Source organism: Terrapene carolina, unplaced genomic scaffold (genome assembly GCF_002925995.2).
Source record: "Terrapene carolina triunguis isolate 2854851 unplaced genomic scaffold, T_m_triunguis-2.0 Scaffold111, whole genome shotgun sequence".
Lineage (NCBI taxonomy): Eukaryota > Metazoa > Chordata > Testudines > Emydidae > Terrapene > Terrapene triunguis.
The window spans coordinates 18,508,216-18,528,403 of record NW_020664462.1 but is presented as its reverse complement, the minus strand read 5'-3'; the positions used below and the strand labels follow the sequence as shown (position 1 = coordinate 18,528,403).

General features: G+C 42.2%; 1 protein-coding gene across 2 annotated transcripts in view; it reads left to right on the top strand.

Annotated features, from left to right (window-relative positions):
• The window catches only part of ESYT2 (extended synaptotagmin 2), a 130,041-nt gene that overhangs the window by 28,480 nt on the left and 81,373 nt on the right, over positions 1 to 20,188 (top strand). For both annotated transcript variants that reach the window (XM_029911624.1, XM_026652077.2), the window contains exons 2-4: positions 8,685 to 8,726; positions 9,484 to 9,618; positions 14,023 to 14,099. In XM_029911624.1, the coding sequence (XP_029767484.1) occupies positions 8,685 to 8,726; positions 9,484 to 9,618; positions 14,023 to 14,099 (254 nt within the window). The remainder of the gene's footprint in view (positions 1 to 8,684; positions 8,727 to 9,483; positions 9,619 to 14,022; positions 14,100 to 20,188) is intronic.

The following is a 20,188-nucleotide window of genomic DNA, read 5'->3' as shown; positions in this document are numbered from 1 at the left end:
TAATATTCGCCACAGTATTTCTACATGGATTATTCTTTGCTGTCTTTTTAATAATTAAAAATGTCTCCAAGTGGCAAATGTGACTGACTTATCAAACTTGCATGAAAAGTTCAATAAAAAAATGGTATTGTGGAAAACATTTCCTGTTTCTGTATTTAAAGGTCCCTAATATCCCCTTTCTCCATCCACAAAGCCTGACTAGGCAGGCTTTGAATAGGAGTTAACTGCAGGCCTCCGATACCTGCTGCCCTCTCTCTCAGCACAGAACATCAGTGGAGTTGCTTTGTGGATGCTGTGTTGTCAAAGCTGCCAGACCCAGAGTCTAGGTACAAGAAGCTGGTGTCAGTGCCTCTTCTGTTGCAGAAAGGAAGTCTTAGTCTTAAGTTGAGCTAGTGTGTATTGTAAAGATACAGGCCGTGGAATGGAACAGGGATTTCTGTATAGCCAGTATAAGGGGCAGTGTGTGAAAATAATCACTGAAAATGGGTAAGCCTTCTTATTGGGCACAGCACTGCTTTATCAAGTTAAAATTAGCTCTGCCCACCTGATTCATGTTTAAGGGGCCTCAAGCAAAAAAAGCTTTATTTTCCAATTTATGAACAATGGTGCTTCAGGGCCATTTAGTCCCAAAGTAACTAAAAATAAAAGCCAGGGCTATACTACAAAGTTAGGTCAATGTACGTTGCCTTGCGTTGACCTAGCTGTGCATGTATCTACACTCTTTCAAGGCCTCCCTCAGCTGCATGGCTCCACATGGAGCTCTTCTAATAGCCCGTGTGTCTGGTTGTTGGAAGTCAGCCAACAGCCACTCCGCATTGACACTTGAGGCAACTTTTCCTCACAAGTATTATGCAAGACTGAACAGGCAGCTGTAACTATTGAGATCTTTTTCTCACTGAGATCCAATCTTGTGAGTAAACCACACCAGCGCCGCTTCGGTCTACCGAAAGCATATTCAACTCTTTCCGCAGCTGCTGAGTCAGTAGTTGAATCTTTCCTTGGTGCTGTTGAGGTGCCTAGTGTATGGCTTCATGAGCAAGGGATAGGCGTGGCTCCCCAGGATTACTACTGGCATTTCAACATCACCATTGGTAATCCACTGGTTGGGAAAGAATGTCTCTGCTTGCAGCCTTCTGAACAGTCCTGTATTATTAGAGATGTGAGCGTCCTGCACCTTCCCTGACCAGATGTCATTGATCCACCAAAGCTTGCATAACCGTAAAAAAAGTAGTTTTTCTGTTGATGTACTCCGTGGCAAGGTGGGCTGGTGTCAAACCAGGGACATGTGTGCCATCTATCACCCCACTGCTGTTTGGAAACCCCATAGCCGCAAATCCATCCATTGTGTCCTGCACATTACCAAGGGTCACAGTTCTGTGTAGTAGAAGACAATTAATGGCCCTGCACAGTTGCAAAACAACGGCCCGCACTGTGGAGTTTCCAACTCCAGAATGATTTCCCATTGACAGTAGTAATCCGGCGCTACAAGCTCCCACTGTGCAATCACCAGTCATTTCGCAACTGTTAGTGCAGATCTCATTCTGGAGTCTCTGTGCTGGAGGGTTGCGGTGAGCTTAGCACACAGATCCAGGAATGTGGGCTTTTGCATCTGAAAGTTCTGCAGCCATTGCTTGTCATCCCAAACCTGCAATTTACAATGCAATCCCAATCAGTTGGTGCAGGGGTGGGCAAACTTTTTAGCCCGAGGGCCACATCAGGGTTGTGCAACTCTATGGCGGGCTGGGTAGGGAAGGCTGTGCCTCCCCAAACAGCCTGGCCCTGCCCCCTCCCACTTCCCGCCCTCTGACTGCCCCCCTCAGAACTCCCAACCCCCCCTGCTCCTTGTCCCCGGACCGCCCTCTCCTGGGACTCCCACCCACTATCCAACCCCCCCCTGCTCCCTGTCCCCTGACTGCCCCAACTCTTATCCACACCCTCGCCCCCTGACAGCCCCCCCAGGACTCCCACTCCCTATCCAACTGCCCTCTGCTCCTCGTCCCCTGACCACCCCATCCCGGGACCCCCTGCGCCTAACTGCCCCCCAGGATCCCACCCCCTTATCCAACCCCCGTTACTCCCTGTCCCCTGACTGCCCTCCAGACCCCTATCCACATCCCTGCCCCCTGACAGGCCCCCCCGGGACTCCCACTCCTAACCCTCCCTGTTCCCCATCCCCTGACCGCCCCCCCCCCGAGAACCTCCGCCCCATCCAATCGCCCCCTCCTCCCTGACTGTCCCCCAGAACCCCCCACTTCCTTACCCAACCCCCTTGCTTCCCGCCCCCTTACCAGCAGCAGGAGCTCACAGCCACGACACCTGGCCAGAGCCAGCTGCGCCCCCCACGCAGCCCAGCGGGAGTGGCAGGCCAGAGCGCGGCCCGAGCGGTGGCGTGACTGCGGGGGAGGGGGTACAGCGGGGGGGGGCGGGGACTAGGCTCCCCGGCTGGGAGCTCAGGGGCCAGGCAGGCTGGCCCGCGGGCTGTAGTTTGTCCATGTCTGAGTTACTGTTTGTTTTTCAGGCCCAGAAATGGCACTGCACCGTCTGCAGATGCTCCATAAGTGCCATCAATAATCTTGAATTGGTTTTTGCTGTGTCCCACAGCAGTCTGTCCTCCATGAAATCGTCATGTACCTTGCTGCTGTGGTTCTTCCTACGGGCTTTGCAAATAATGGAGGATCATTCATCCTGTGTTTGCAATGCTCATGAAAATAGTGCAGAGCTATGCAGGCTCCATGCTTCTGTCAGAGATGGCAGACAGCAAGAAGTGCTGTGTGGTTTTGTGGGATTTTTTTAAAAGGTGCAAAAATTATGGGACATATGTGGCATTATGGGATGGGGAAAGTTGCATGGTGCTCCAAGTCTCCCTTGCATATTCATTTTGCCCCCCACGCTTTGCTAAAATTTCCCCAAAGACTGTGTTCCAGATGATGGCGAGCTGCACACTGGGTTATGTATCCATGGTGCATTGCACTGTGCATCAGCGTAAGCACTCCTGATGAGTACTTGCAATGCTAATGCAAGGAGCCAAGTATGCACCTGCACAAGTGATATGGTAATTGTGGTGGCTTTATGCCAATGTAACTTGCATTGACCAAAGTTTGTAGTGTAGACATGGTCAAAGCGTGATGTAGAAGTGTAGACCTTCCAAAACAGAGCTGTAGAGCGTCTAAAATGCAACTATAGCTTCAACTCTTGCCCAGCTTGGGCTGGGACCCCTCAAGAGTTGATAGCCTTCATACTCTGGGGATAGGGGAAAATGCAAAAAATGTTGATTCAGAAGAGGTGCCATATGTATGCCATATGTCGCTCTGCTTGACCAAAAGTGTATTCTTTATGTTTTGAGGACTTAAGGGTAGAATAATAAAGATAGATCAGGATCTTGAAGGGTGCAGATATGGAATTAAATTACATACTTTTTTATGCTTAACTTTTAGTTCTTGTTATGATTAGTAAAGGGACATCTAAAGGATTATATAGTTCCATACATTATATACGGTTAGTACAGGGGTCTCAAACTCAAATGACCATGAGGGCCACATGAGGACTAGTACATTGGCCCGAGGGCCACATTACTGACACCTCCCCCCTCACGCCCCCACTCCACCCCTTCCATGAGGCCCCGCCCCTGCCCCACCTCTTCCCACCCCTTCCCTGCCCCCATTCCAACCCCTTCCCCAAAATCTCCACCCCAACTCTGCCCCTTCCCTGCCCCCAGGGGGTGCAGGAGGCGTGTGGGGTGTGGTGGGGGCTCAGGGCAGGGAGTTGGGGTGTGGGGTGCAGGAGGGGTGAGGGGTACAGCAAGGGGTCAGGGTGCAGGGTGCGGCAGGGGGCTCAGGGCAGGGGGTTGGGGTGGAAGAGGGGTGCAGGGTGCACCAGGGGGATCAGGGCAGTGGGTTGGGGTGCAAGAGGAGTGTGGGGTGCGGCAGGGGGCTCAGGGCAGGGGGTTGGGGTGCAAGAGGAATGTGGGGTGCGGCAGGGGGTTCAGGGCAGGGGGTCGGGGTGCAGGGGGTGGCAGGGGGCTCAGGGCAGGGGGCGGGGTGCGGGGGGGGTGCGGGGTAGGGCAGGGGGGCGGGGCAGAGGAGGGGTGCAGTATGGGGCTCAAGGCAGTGGGTTGGGATGCAGGAGGGGTGCGGGGTGAGGCAGGGGGTCGAGGTGCAGGAGGGGTGCAGGGTATGGCAGGGGGTCGGGGTGCAGGGTGCGGCAGGGGGCTCAGGGCAGTGGGTTGGGATGCAGGAGAGGTGCGGGGTGAGGCAGGGGGTCGGGGTGCAGGAGGGGTGCAGGGTATGGCAGGGGGTCAGGGTGCGGCAGGGGGCTCAGGGCAGGGGGTTCGGCTGCAGGAGAGGTTCGGGGGGCAGGATCTGGCCCGGCGCGTACCGGTGGCAGGGCAGGCTACCTGCCTGCCTGTCTGCCCTGCCCCCGCAAGAGGCTGAAACGTGGGGAAGGGGGGGCGGAGGGGCTGTGCATTTCTGTTGCTTGAGGCACTGCCTCCAGCAGCTCCCATTGGCCGCGGATCCCTGTTCCTGGCCAATGGGAGCTGCTGGGGGCGCGGCCTAAAGTAACAGCCACACACAGCCCCTCCGCCCCCCCTTCCCCACGTTCCAGCCTCTTCCCAGAGCTGCGCAGGGCAGGCAGGCAGGCAGGGAGCCTGCCCTGCTCCCGGTGCACGTCCGGCCACCGCTCTGGTAAACACTGGGTGAGGGCGGGCGGGGGCTGTGAGTGGCTGTGGGCCGCAGAAAATCACCCCGTGGGCCGCATGTTTGAGACCCCTGGGTTAGTGCAAGTATTAAAAACGAGACCCTTTTTTGTAAAGCATATACAAAGGTGTATGTCATGTGAATGTAAGGCAAGTAAGTATTAACCTGAGCCAGAACACACAATTGTACCCTGTTAAGCAAGGCTTAATAGACACATTTTAGTTTAATTTGAGAGAATTTATAAACTACTTTAATCTTGTGCGTTTGGCTTTTTCTCCCTCCTATTTATCTTTCCCACCTATCTAAAGCTATCCTGCATAATTCAGAAGCAACATGCTCAGGAGGAAAGTGGGTGTGGGAGAGGCAGGCAAAGAGAGACTGGAAGGAATAGGAGATGGAAATGCTACATGCAATATCAAGTTCAAATTTAATTGAATGTCAGCTGTGTGCTTAGCATTGTTCAAAACACAGAGGTGACATTGTCCATGCATTAAGGAGCTTATGCTCCAAATTCTGGATGTCAAACATATATGTGGAGCAGGGCAAATTCCATTTTGGATTATGGTTTGTGGACAAGGTATATATTTAGGATTACATACACCTCTCAATCCATAATGGATGTCAATGGGATGCTTCCACAAAGATCAAGGGTGGAATATGAAATGTATGTAATATCTAGACTAGCCTATTTATTTGGTTAGTGCCTTACCGTTATATCAAGCAGCACTCACTGGGAAAATTAGGCTCACCTTTAGGAACACTTTTATTTGCCAATTGTTCCTCTTCCTTCCCTATCTTTCTTTTTTTCTACTTCTAGTCTTCTACCTTCCACTCCCCATTGTTTTTGTTCTCCCTTACTTGCAGAAGATCCAAATCCCCGTTCTATGAAAACCCTCATCCTTATTCCAAATGCTGAAATGACCAGCACTTAAGTAGCTAATACTGCCATTTAAAATGTCAACATCCGATTTTAGAGGTAACACATCAGTGAAAATAATAGGGAGTGGGAGAATTCTTGGAACCATTGTGTCAGTGGGTCTGCAGACTCAGGAAGATAGCATTGCATCAATTTGAAAGGTGAGGGCTGCCACCTCGAGATCTAGAAACTTTTAAAAATTTATATATAGCTTAGATGCTACAGAATCTGAACAGGCAATGTGTGAGCCAAAAAAATACAGAATTTTGTCCAGGATATATTACACATCTTGTCTAAATGGACAAACTGTACAATTAACACAAAACACAGAAAATTGATTTACCACATCATAGTACCACACCCTGCCCCAATCCTAGGTATTAAATAAAACGGTGTAGTGGTTTATTACTGATGACATCAGAATAACTGTTTTGAGGAAGCATTTGTAAGAGGAGATACATCAGCAGTACATAGTATCTCAGGCAAATAGAAGCATGAAGGAAGGAATCTGGGGTGCTGGAACAATTTTTATAGTGGGAGTGCTGCGAGCAGTTGAATCAAACTGTAAACCCTGTACATGATGGAAACCGCGTCAAGCCAGAGGGTGCGGCAGCACCCACTGCACCCCTAGTTCCAGGTTCCAGCACTTATGGAAGGAATATGAGAGCAGATATGTAGAAAGGAGAATTGTTCAGCGTTTTACAAACTTTAATGTGGAATGGAACTTAGGATAAACAATAGCAACATGCATTATCTTATCCATCTACAGTAATCTGATATCTTTCATCAGCAGTGATCAGTAGCAGATGCTTTGAAGGAAGGCAAAAAAAGTTGCTTAGCCCCTGCTTCCTAAATCTTCCTCCTTTTTTTTTTTTTTTTTCTTTCTTTCTTATACCTTTCAACCCTTCTGAAGGAGCATAGGTTTTGAGACAAATATTGAATGAAAGTTTTATGTTTAATTATAGGTTCTGATTCAGTGTAAACATGAAACATATACATATGTACTATTTTGTTTTGTTGCAAATTCAAAAATGAATATTCCTACTAGATACTTTGTAGAGACATTTAAGTTTTGATTTCCCAGCCGTCTGCCTCTAAGTTAGCCTAGATTGCCCATCTATTGAATTCTACATTAATAAAATATTATAGTCTAGTACAGAGGAACACAAATATTCATTATTAATAATTTCCATGCACTTAAATTCTTTACGTAGGAAATCTATATTGAACACATAGCCTTTTAGTGAAAGCCTAATGGGGTTCAGAGATTTACTTAAAGAACAAACATCTTTATACAAAAAGGCAGAAAAATCTACCTATGTTTGTAATTCCAGGGTACATATCTGCTAACTGTAATGATTATACTGGGCAAATTTCAGTGATGCATTAAAAAAAGAATTTTTTTTCCTGGAGAAAAGGGATTGCCAAAACTTTGACGCTGGGGGCAATATTTGTAACTTTAAAAATGTCAGAGCTACATAATTTTTTGTATCAAAACCACACATGTACATTCACATAACAATAGTTAAAAGAGAGGCAATCAGAGCAATCTCTTCTGCCACCACTTAATTGCAGCATGTGTGGTGTGTTTGGCATCTCCACTCACCATCATTTGTTTCCTCACTCGTCTGGCTCCCAGAAGCTTCTTACAAACTTTTTAAAAATTCAGGATATGCTTTGAAAAACTTCCTAGTGGAATTTGAACCCACAGCGCTGAACTTCACTTTATAGCAGAATAAATAGTACCTAATCCTACATTGCTACTTACCTAGACACCCTTCCATAGGACCTCATAAGGAGGGAGAACCAGTCAGGGTTCATGTCATCGCCACAAAGAGGGGAAAGCTTTGGGCCTGACTGTGCATAAGTGTCCCAACCTCAGGGCCACTGCTTCCCCATGTGTTCTGGTACACTTGCTGCCTCTGCTACACTTCTTGGGGTGACTTCCAGTCAGTCCCCACTGGGGATTCTTACTGGTCACCCTAATGTTCCTGGGAATCTGTAACCTGGAAGTAGGGGCAGGGGAAAGGGTTTATAAATCTTCCCCTTTGGTGCATGACAGCTTCACACTTCAAGCCAAACAATCTGTCACAGAACTCCTCCAGGTCACAAGTAGGCAGAGTGCCCGTGAGGAGGGTGGTGGTGGGTTCTGTGTGTCAATCCTTAGAGGGGCCACCGCTTTTCTTTCCCCTACTGGCCCAGGCAAAGTCTCCCTACCTCTGAGGCTTGGGGGGAGGAGCAGGGAGTGGAGGCAATTTTAGACTGTAAAGTGAGAACAAAGTAAAGAACTAGCAACATATAAATAAAAATCTTATTTAAATATCTTGAAATACCTGCAAAATCACTTAAATTAAAAAAAATCAGTCCATCCTTTTTCATGGAAGCAGTGCAGCGCATGACTGGCATGTATTTAACATCCATAGTTGCTTAATTCTTTTTCAAAAGTAGAAACTGAGATTTGTGTATGATTGTTCTTGCTCCCAATGAGCATACCTCATTCTTTCTCACTTCAGTTTTTTGAGGTCTTAATAACCACCAGACAAGTCTTTTTTCAAAATCATCAGATACTATTCTGGTCTCTCACAAAATACCCAAAAGAGAAGTTACCCTTGTACAGTGTCCTTAAAACTGAGAGGTATGTTGTATTGACTAATCTCGCTGTGGACTTGACTGTTGTATTTATTGGTCTCACACTATCATTTACACTGTGCTAAAACAATACTTCCTACAAACCTGCACTATGGAGTATAAATGAGTGTGTATTTACCTGGTTTACAATTTTTTTAATTGACATTTACTTCAACTATTTAACCATGTTTATACATTCTTATTATGAATCTCGGGTCCTGAATAATTAGTGGTTCTTTGTACCAGTTCCAGATATTAAATTTTTTGATCCTTATAGTACCATATCTATATTGTATGCATCCGAGGAAGTGGGTTGTAGCCCACGAAAGCTTATGCTCTAATAAATTTGTTAGTCTCTAAGGTGCCACAAGTACTCCTGTTCTTTTTTTATTAATTAAGAGTGCTTGTAGTAATTGCTTTTTTTTTTTCTTTTCCTTTCTCCTTAGGTTCATTTTCCAGATACAGAAAGGGCAGAATGGCTAAATAAGGTAAGATGTTCTTCCAGATAGCTGATGGACTTGAGGATAAAATATTTATTGTCCTTTTACATTTGATGTTTTGGCAGTTGATCAATGTACAGATCTGTACCCCACACACTAAATACAGTTTGTGTAAACCAAGGGCCAATCTTTCTTTAGTTGATAATTGTGATGCCAGTGTAATAGTACTAAATCATGATCTGCCATTCTTGAACAGAGTGATCCATTTCAATCTGCATTAAAATAAATTAAATCAGACTTATGGACAGTCAACTGCAGATTCTAAGCATAAATTTACCTTTTCGCTTGGCTCGTGTCCTAATGTGCCATATACAAATTAACCAATTTTGTATTTGTTTTATAAGTGAACAGAACTTTGAAGTTCCATGTGTATAATATAAAATAAAACACAGAGCAATGCACCTTCAGTTGGTGTAGGGTCTTTCATTCAAAGTGTATCCCAGAACAATATTTTAGTAATAGTAAATATTAGAATAGAGAAATTAATATGTATAGTAATGGGCAAAAAAGTTCTTAAACAAGATATGAAAATAGATGGAGAATTGAGACACTGGTCCAAGAAGGCTTTTCCATGTGGTAGGAAATGCAGAAGTGAGGGCTCTCTTGGCAAATGGCAGAGAGAAGAGTTGTATTATATTTAAAAAAAGCTTTTGCTTTGAAGACTTTCTCCGTTGACGCGTGTTGAAACAATACAAATATGTATGTTTTTAACTGTTCAATACAATCTTTATTTCTTTCTCCTCAGACTGTAAAACACTTGTGGCCTTTTATTTGCCAGTTTATTGAGAAACTTTTCAGAGAAACGATAGAACCAGCTGTGAGAGGAGCAAACAACCACCTTAGTACCTTCAGTTTCACAAAGATTGATATAGGTCACCAGGTCAGTTTCTTCTAACATATGAGTTTTTAAATGTGTCTCTCACTTGCTTGCTTTTTAACATGATACATGAATTTACACAAGTAAGGGCTTTTGGTGACATTTGATTGTAAATTCTCAGGGGCAGATTATGTCTTTGAATGTGTTTGTGCAGCACCCAGCACAATGAAGTCCTGTTAGGGGCCTCTGGGTGCTATTATAATATAAATATTAAATAATAAAATACAAATGTGTGTGACTTGGGAGGCAAATTTAATGCTGCCTTTTGATCTAGGGTCACCGTTGTGGAAAGATTATCCCACTTGTGGGAGAATGGCAAAGAGTAATCCTTAATCTTAAAGGATTCTGATATTAACATAATTAAATGTAAGCCTCTCAATAATACCTTTTTAAATTAACTCAGTAGGCTTAAATGATACTTTAGGTGGAGGAATCTTATTTGCTTTGTTAATTTAAAAAAAATTATCACTGTTGATCCCAATGGTAACAAATTTTGGGCGAAAAAGACTAGTGTAAGGCCTATGATTTCAGTGGGGAGCACTAGTACGTTGGTTGAGTATGTATAATGCTTCTGTTGTGCTAGAGTACTACACTACTGTGAGTTACGTTCTTGAAGAAGGAATTACCCTCACCCTTGTTTCCTTACACAGCAGAATCTTCATTCCAGCTTTGTGTGGTGTGGCTATTAATGTCTCATTGTGGTTGGTTAGGTGGATGATTGCTAGTATAATGTAGCTATAGTGAAGCAAAAACAAAAAATAAAAAGATTGTAAAGCATATAGAAGAACTTGTGTAACAAGCTTTTTAAGCATTCAATAATTGATGCTTACAATTTTCTTCCTCCTTATCTTGAACAAATATTACCCTTCCCCTTTTCGTGAATCTGACAGTGTTTGAAAGTCAAATTCATTCCTCGTGTTTCTCTATTGACTTCAATTAATTTAAATGAGTGAATGAATTTGGTCTCAGCCTCCAGTGTAAAGTCATAGGAGAAGCTCAGATATAGAGGTAACAATGTAGAGAAAATATTTGACAGTATACTTCCAGTCTAATTTAGAGAGAATGAAAACTTGCTTATATATTCATTGAACTTTAAGGATAGGATCCTGATTCATATTGCCACTTTAACTCATAAAGTTGCAGAACACACCAAAATTCCTCTGTCTGCTGGTCTGTCAGGAGCTCTTCAGAAGACTTCTGTTGCTTCTTTGATAGTTCTGGTTTGTTTGTATTCCATTTCTTAGAACTTCAGTGCTGATAATTAAAAGGATCAGATCCTGGGCACTGCTCTGGCCACTTTGCACTATGTCAATGACACAAATGATCTGTACAGCTTCCTTAACAGTCAGCTGGGTATTCCTCTGGCAAGGGTGAATCTCTGGCTTGCAGAGAAGGCATGGCATGGCCAGAGCATGCTGCCCTCTAGCAGTCCCCAGCTGTGGAGCCCTTTGGGATTGTTCCAGCCAAATGAAATTGAGCTGCTCTGAGACTCCTTTGAATTACAACAAAATCTAGAATGACCTCCAGTAGCCTTTCAGATTGGGGAAATACAAAGATGGGTTAGAGCAACCAATATGCTTATGCTCATCTGTGTCAAGTGGAGTTGTAGAGCAGTTGAGGATGTAGTAACACAGAGCACATCATGGGACACCGTCAGTACCAAGTCGAGTAATTGAGAATGCCGGTCAGGGAAATAACACACTTCCTTCCTTCCCTGACAAACCAAGGGACGCCCCCCCCCCCCCCAAGTATTTATTCACTACACCAGTACTGACTTGGACTCTAAATACATTCTGTGGGTGGCGTACCTGAGATCACTTATCCACTGATGTTTTAAAAACTCCTGCACCCCAATCTGGGTCTATGCTGGTTATGTACTATGTATATATCTTATGAACCTTGTAACTGACACTTGTAATCCCTCATAACTCAAGCCTGACCCCAGATGTACAGTACCTTCCTTCTTAACTTGTGTAAATTTGATTTTAAACATTAACTTTAATATACTTTTTTTGTGTGGAAAAGTCCTACATTGTTCTTCCAACCTATCATGAGTGCGAAGAATGGTTTCCATTGGGGATTTCAAAGTGCTTGCTTCTCCTTTTCTCCCAGCCTGCCCACTGGGACTCGGGAGATCTGAGGTTCAGCTTCCAGTGCTGCTACAGTCTCCTTGGCGATGTCAGTCAGTCTCTCTGATTTCATTCCCCATCTGTAAAATGGGGATGATAATGCTTTCTTTCCTCCAACTTTTATCTGTCTTGCTTTTTGAGGCAGAGAATCTTATTATGTGCTTGTACAGCACCTAACTCAGTGAACCCTGATCTCACTTGGTATCTTAAGGTGCATTTCTAATATAAATAGTAAATAATAAAGTATAAGCTGAACAAGGTCAGCTCTTAGGCCTGGTCTACACTGCGGGTTGGGGGATCGATCTAAGATACGCAACTTCAGCTACAAGAATAGCGTAGCTGAAGTCGACGTATCTTAGATCGACTTAGAATCACTTATTTCGCATCCTCGTGGCGCGGATCGATGGCCACCACTCCCCCTCGACTCCGCTTCCGCCTCTTGCCATGGTGTAGTTCCGGAGTCGACGGCAGAGAAATCGATCCCTGTTAGATTGATCACTACCCGCCGGATTGGATAGTAGACTACCCTTAGATTGAAGAGACCCAGGAAAGGAAAACCCAGGAAGTGATGTTAATAAATAAATTAGTGGGACTCTTCCATCTGTGTCAGTATTGAATCAGTGTCTGAGCATGGTGTTCTGAGTGGTGCAAGGTCAGAAGCAGAACCCTGAGAAGTTGAATATGCTGTCTTTCATTTGGGACACAAAACCGAGGCTCTGATAAAGACAAGACTAATATTGTAATATATAAAGAATCCTGGAGGTTAATTCTTACATTCTGGCTAAATTCCAATTCAGACAACTAAATTGTGCATATGAAAACTTTCCCTGTAGTTTCAGTTGTGTAGTGTTACACTGATCTCCTTGTGTAGTGTTGCTCTCTGCAGTATATCTGAAACTTTCCACCCAGAAGTGGGTGATGAGAGAAATATGATTCCTTTGAGACTTTTTTTTAAATGAAAGCTGCTTTATAAGTGTTATTTCTAGACTTGATAGAAAGCTTATTGAAATCAGTGAGAATGTTTATATTGACTTTCATTGGCAGTGGTCTTTGGGTCAGGCCCTCTGTGCACACTCACAGGAGTTGCACATGGGCAAAATTAACATTCTTCCATGTACCAAGAGAGGCTATAGCAAGATGGCTCTTTGTCTTCTCTCATAAGAACACGTATTATTAAAGAATTGTAAGAATGAAAGATACAGAACATGTATTTTTACATAATTAATTCCAGCATATCCTTTTAATACAATATAGAACTATAAAATCAATTCAAATTAGCCCAAGCTTCAATGTCTTGGAATCCTACCTTTCCACTAAAAAAGTTGAAGTTTAAACTACCATAAATGAGTCTTTTCATGATATAGTTTAGTTATTTTAGAAAAATCTAAAATGGAAACATTGGTTAGTGAACTAGTTCTAACGATATAGTTTGCTGTGAGTTGTATGGAAGGATTCAGAGGACCTCACCCTCACTTACAAACAGACAAAATAAAATCTGTAAAAACAGTCATTAAAGAACATTAAACAGAACTATATGCTTAGCCTCATCAGCGTGTGTGTCTAATTTCTTAATTTTTCTCAGACCTGGTGTAGACCGGCCAAATTGTACTACTCTGCTATACCAGGGTATTCAAGTTTGAATCTTTCTTTCACTTCGGAGGTCAGCAAGAGCTGAAAACTTTGCAGACACTGTGGGCAAAAAAAAAAAAAAATCTTGAGGCTCCTATGTCACAGCTTCCCCACACTGGTTGATATGAATGAGTTGCAGTGTTCTAAATTGCATATGATTCCTGTCAGCTTCCATTAAATGCTGCTGTTTTAACAAGCCTGATAAAGGAAGTGATGGGATGTTTCTTTTGAGGGGGGAGATTAGTGATGTCCCCTGTCAAGCAGGAAAGAGATTTTTAAGGGGAACAAAGGCTTATCATAAAATATATAGGTAAAGCCTGAAACCTAAGCCCTGGATGCTGTTTCCAGGAATGGTCTGGCAAGGATTTGTCGAGCCACAGCATGGCAGCACTTGGATTAAGCTGGGTACATGGCCAGTAAATTCCCACTCCTACTTCACTGTGTTAAATTGACAAATATGTTTTAAATTGCATTTTTTAGTAATGCTTTGGTGAAATAATGTAGATAATAAATATGTAAGCAATTCCTGCTGCAACTTTGTTTGTTACTCAATACTATATCCTTCTGTTAAAGATAAGGTTCAAAACATGACAAATTTTTGAAGAAAGTTTAACATTTTTAAATGGACACCTTATTGTTATTGTTTCAGCCACTTCGGATAAATGGTGTAAAAGTGTACACTGAAAACGTAGATAAAAGACAGATCATTTTGGATCTTCAGATCAGGTAATCCTATTTATTATCATATAAGAGCATGCACATCCATTATAAAATATTTTAGAATTTATGATTTGTTTTATTCTGCATTCATGTTGTTGGGGTTTTTATAACTGAATTTGTTAGGAGGTCATTCTTAGTTCTTTAAGCAAATGTAATATCTGTTAACATAATTGTGCATATAGTCATTACCTAAAGCAATCTGTATGTTTGCTTTATGAATACACAATTTAAAAATAACTTGAATTTTTCTAAAATGACAGGTCATCCCAATTCCCTGGCTACCAGCGCCGTGCTTGGGGCTCCGCTCCCAGCCCCGCCCCCAGCTCTGGCCCCAGCCTTAGCCCTCTTACCCCTGTCTGCATCCCCCCCTCCCGGAGACTCAGCCCCACTCGTGGTCCTGGTTCTGGGGGCGCAGACAAGATAAGGGGAGATGCAAGGTAAAAAGTTTGGGGACCACTGCCCTAGCCTCTGATTGCTAGAAGTTGGGAGTGGATGATAGGGGATGGATCACTAGGTGATTGCCTGTTCTGTTAATTCCCTTTGAAGCACCAGGCATTGGCAAATTCCGAAGACAGGATACTGGGCTAGATAGACCATTAGTCTGACCCAGTATGGCCGTTCTTGTGTTTTTATAGGCATGGGAGAGCCATAGTGATACTATTTATGTCTTTCTGGCTTTCAATCTTGATTAACCTAGCAATGAATTTTCAGATATCTGTATCTCACAGAAGATGTCTGCTATTGCAAGACTATTCCTCCATCCAGGAACAAATAGGCTTAAGATGAAGGCTTAGATGTAGTGGTTTATTACTCTCATGGACCCCAAAAGAGAAATCAACAAGTAGAATTTGTTCTACTGGATGCTGCAAAGTCCATAGTTTAACTACCACATTAAACCCATGAACATAGCCTTCATTTCCACCAGGAGGGCCTTATTATGTGAGTGTAAGAGTGTCCAGACAAAAATTTCAGGTCTCTGTAGTCTGAGGTTCTCCGCATGTTCAGAAAAGGAAGTTTTGTATGAATTCCAACTTTAAAAACTTCCTTAGGCCAGCAACTTTATTCCAACCCCCCAAGGTCATACAGCATGACGTTGGAACCTCATTCTTCTCTTTACAGCACAGATTGAACCCTTCCACGGTTTACAAGGCCAGAAGGGACCATTGTGATCATCTAGTCTGACCTCCTGTGTAACACGGGCCATAGAACTTCCCCAATATAATTCCTAGAAAACATCCTGTTTTGACAGAAGGTGTCATATGCAGTGTTGTAGCCATGTAGAAGGTGTCATACATCTATCCATTAGCAGCCATCAGGACGTCTACTGTATTTCCAATTAGATTAGTTTATTTGAAGTTGGAAGCTTTCACTAATGAGACCTAGTGTTACACATTTAATTCTGTCTGGTAGTCCTCAGAACTGTCATAATATTCATTCACTTCAAGAAATATTCCTCCTTTAGTTTCACATCAGAGTCCAGGTTTTACAAGCACTGATAATCTCAGAGCAGGATATTCATGTGTCCTTACTGAGATTTGCTAGATAGCCATTAGTTAAACACATACTGCATATTGCTCATCCAATCTTAGCCAATGTAATTTCCTTTCTTTTTGCAGAAGTCTTCTTAAGGCCTTTGTGACCAGGCGAAGATGGCAGTGATTTATATATAATCTGCCTCATTTTGTTTGTCCAAATTTAAAGAATAATCCTGTTTCCCACCCCTGAAACACATCTGTATACTTTAGCATGAAGAAGAATAGAAAATGTATCTGTGCTTATCTGAAAATTTCTTTCTTTGTGTAGGATCTGGCTCACCTTGGGACAAACAAATGATCCAATATAAAGATGAAAATTAACATACAAGGATTTGAGTTTGTTGTTGTTATGTAGAATTCACCATGCTCTGCAATAGGAGAAATGTTTTCCATAAATGTGTTTAACGGAGTCGAATTTAGGAAAGTAGATTTGAATTATCCTGGCTGTGGAAGTTTCCTCAACTGGAGGGTGCATCAGGAGATGGGGCACTTCTCTGTTGCCAGTGTTTGACAAATCTGGTTCTGCCCAAGGTGCAAGCAGGCTGAAGTACCCAGTGTAATGGATTTGTGGACTTTGGGGCTTGTCTCCCTGGAAAGTTGGAGCTCAACCAGAGAGGGTGTATTTACAGTACACTGGCTACTCTCCACTAACTCCCTATTTATTAATTCTTATTGCACACTAAAAGTGCCTTTGTGACCTTTACCTTAATTCACTCTAGGGCTTATCTATGCCGCAAACTACTATGTTGCAAGCCAGGAAGTGAATCTTTCCACACCAGCTTGCTTCACAGTAAGGTCCCATATGAACAGTGGTACAATGCAATGAAAGTCCTGGAGTGCAGCTTCGAGTATTACATTTTGAAGTAGCAGCACGCTAAGCCCTGCTCTGCAAATTTCACTGTGCTGTAGCAGTGTCTGCATGGGACTGTAGAGTCACACCTCGGCTTGCTGTCAGGGTGGATTTGATTTAAATTGATTTAAATCACTAGTCAGGAAGACTCGATTTAATCATGGATTTCTACATAAAAGTGCATTCTTGTTGGTTGTTATAACCTTAATACATATTCTTCACAACTCAGAGATAGGTGTAGGTTTCATTTTTAGAAGGTACACGCTATACATTTTTAAGGTGATTTATTTTGAAAACTTTTCAGATTAGTTTTACAGCTATATCAGAAAATGAATGATTGTTTGGTTATTTTATTTACCAAAGGTAATTGAAGCAGATATTTATGAAGTCATTGGGAGGTGAACTATCTCCAATTCAACAGGTTAATCATTAACATTTTGAGGATTTTCTTGCCATAATATATTAGGAGGAGAACATCCCCAGACAGGCATGTAAATTGTTTTATGTAACTAAAACAACAATGTTCTGTATTCTGGATTTTTTTCTTCAACAGCAAATATATAATATTTTAACAAAACAAGCATATGAATTTTTGAATTTAGTTAAACATTCAAGTTTTTTAAAATCAGGTTTGTTTTTGTTATAATTGTTTTTAACTAAAATAGTTAAATGAAATATTAAAAAAAAATTTAATCGACTATGTCAGCCAGGTCAACATGAAAAACTTAAAATATTGTCATCTGCAGCTAACTCAGTCATCTTCACCTTCATTTTCCTGTTTGTTCATAATCTGGAAAAGAAAAACAAGCTTTCCTGCTTTTTCAGGTCTCAAACGATTTCTTAATTTGGAATGAATTAGTCCAAAGGAAGAAAATATTCTTTCTACACTGGCAGAAGAAGCTACTGCTGTTAAAAGTGAGATTATCACTTCAACAGTCTCTGAATCCAAGTGCTTAAGTCACTTCCACCAGTTCACTGGTGTGACTTTCTTTAAAACATCATCAGCAAACATATATTTCTTGAATGGCTCTTATTCCCAAACTGGGTCTCTTTTGCAGCCTGCTGCCGTTATAGGTTTTCCCTTCTAGTCAGAGAATGGTATGGTAGATCTCAAATCAATGGAGGCTACACTCAGAAAGACCTCAAGACTTCTGGAATATGCTGCTCAAACAGTTTCTGTATTTCTTCACACAACGCACAGTCAACCCGTGGAGCGTTTTGCCAGAGGATGTTGTGAAGGCCAAGACTATAAGAGGGTTCAAAAAAGACCTAGATAAATTCATGGAGGATAGGCCCATCAATGGCTATTAGCCAGGATGGGCACGGATAATGTCCCTAGCCTCTATTTACCAGAATCTTGGAATGGGTGACGGGATGGATCACTTGATGATTACCTGTTCTGTTCATTCCCTCTTGGGCACCCACCTGGCATTGGCCACTGTCGGAAGACAGGATACTGGGCTAGATGGATCTTTGGTCTGACCCAGTATGGCAGTTCTTATGCTCTTATATGGAAAGGTAGTGCACAGTAGCTAGTGTGCTGTAAATTCATACTCTTGCTGCATGCTAACTTCCACAAGTAGACAAGCCCTTATTATTATCTAAAAAGGGAAATTTTCAGGTAAGCACAGATACATTTTCTTAATCTGCTTCGTCGTGGAAGGGAGAACATTGTCTTTTTAATTTATTTGAAAGGCTCACAAATATTGAGAGCCATTTAAGTACCGAAAAAGATACAAAAAATCTAAATGAGATATTAATCCATTAGGTCAGTAATCCTTCTGTTAGTCTGATACTGACTCACTAATGACTGTTATGGCTTGCCAGATAAAGAATCTGCACACTTTATGGTCTATTAATTCTCCTCTTTCATACTATGAGTAACTCCCAAAGCACTTTTATGGAACACACCGAGTGGATGAATATCTAAGAAATCAAAAGGCTGTGGATTAAAGTGTTCCCCACTAGACTGTGACATGTCTCTCTGTCACTTTAGTGATCTGCAAATTAAAGTAGTCTTAAATATTTCTGGACCATTATGATCTCAATTGGATGGACTGTGCTTGTTAAATGAGACTCCAAATAGTAGGTGATGGTACATCCTAACTGTGTCGCATATACATGGGTCCAGCAAAACGTGTTAAAGGGCAAAGTTTTCTCTAATATATTTTAAGATTAAAGCTTGTTACTGATTTTTTCCAGTTTGGTGCTGTTTACTTCTAATGGCCAGTTTGTTTTGATAAACTCTTATAACAGACACAAAGACAAAGAAACTAATGTATTACACACACCAAAAAAAACCCATATTTAAAAACATTATTAAGATTGCAAAGTCATGCACTGAAAAATTAGGAAATGCCAGAATTAAAATTGTCCATACAACCTTAATTTGGTCTCTTTTTAGCATATGCATTATGATGCAATGTTTAATTATATGATTCAGTACTATTTTTTCCATAGGACCCTTGTTTCACTCAGCGCACAAGCTGGACCTACTCTGGGGATAAATCAGGGTTGTGTAGTAAAGGAAGCTGTTGTCTGTAGGACTCCTGTTTCATCTGTTGCTCTAGCTGAGAGGTGTGTAGTGAATGAGCCAGGGGATTGCTGGAAGAGATGGTTAAGACAGTTAAATGCAGCCCTGGGGAATGGTATCTTTGGATGTGCTACAGAGTTCCTATGTGATGCTAGACAAGTCACTTAAACCAAATATTTCACAGGTGATCACTAACTGTGTGTTATGTCATTTCTGGATGCATGATTTTAGATTCTGGGGTCTGATTTGCAGAGTGCTGAGAACACAGCTCAAACTGCAGTCAATGGGAGCTCTGCTTTGAACTTATAAATTGCTATATAATTCTAAGTCCTCTGAAAAATCAGGTCCTAGGTATCTCAAATTGAGCACCCAAAATTAGTGGATATTTTTGACCTTACTGTCTCTGTCTCTCAGTGTCCGATCTGCATAATGAGGATAGTAATATTCAAAGGGGTGTAGTGAAAATAAATTCATTAATATCTGAAGTACTCCAATACTATAGCGAGGAGCACCATCAAAAAACCCATGAGGAAATGAATAATTCTATATTCATAACAGGGTTTTAATAGTGTGTAGTATAAATAAGACCTTCATTGAACAATGAAGAGAAAACAAAATATTGAACAGCTAGCTAAATGAATGAGGCAGTGGTTCTATGGAAAAATAGTAAGTGATCATGTAAATAAAGACTGTATTATAATGCATATGCACGAATTCAGGTTGCACATACAACCTTAATTCTGGCATTTCCTGACTTTTGATTACTTGACTTTCAAGCTTAATATTCTTTTACTGTGATTTTTTTGTGTGTGTGACTTCCTAGATTTTTAAAAAAGCAAACTGGAAAAAAAAATCTATATTGTGGCAGCATATTGATACCCAAATGGTTCATCAGCAATTTTGGAACTTTTAGATCCACCACACAGCCTTTGCCACTTCACCTAACAGAGTCATTGATAATAAGAGTAAGTTGTCATCCTCTATATGGACCACCACTAGACAGGAATGAGATACTTTGCCAGTTGGTTTCACAGATTATGCTGACAGAATAGGAAAGGTGAGACTCAAGAATGGAATCCAAGATTCCTGGCACTGGAGGGGAATGTAATCTAGTGGGTACAATCTCTTCTTCCCATTCCCCATAAGTGTAACCCTCTTCTGCCTTGACCCCCTCCAA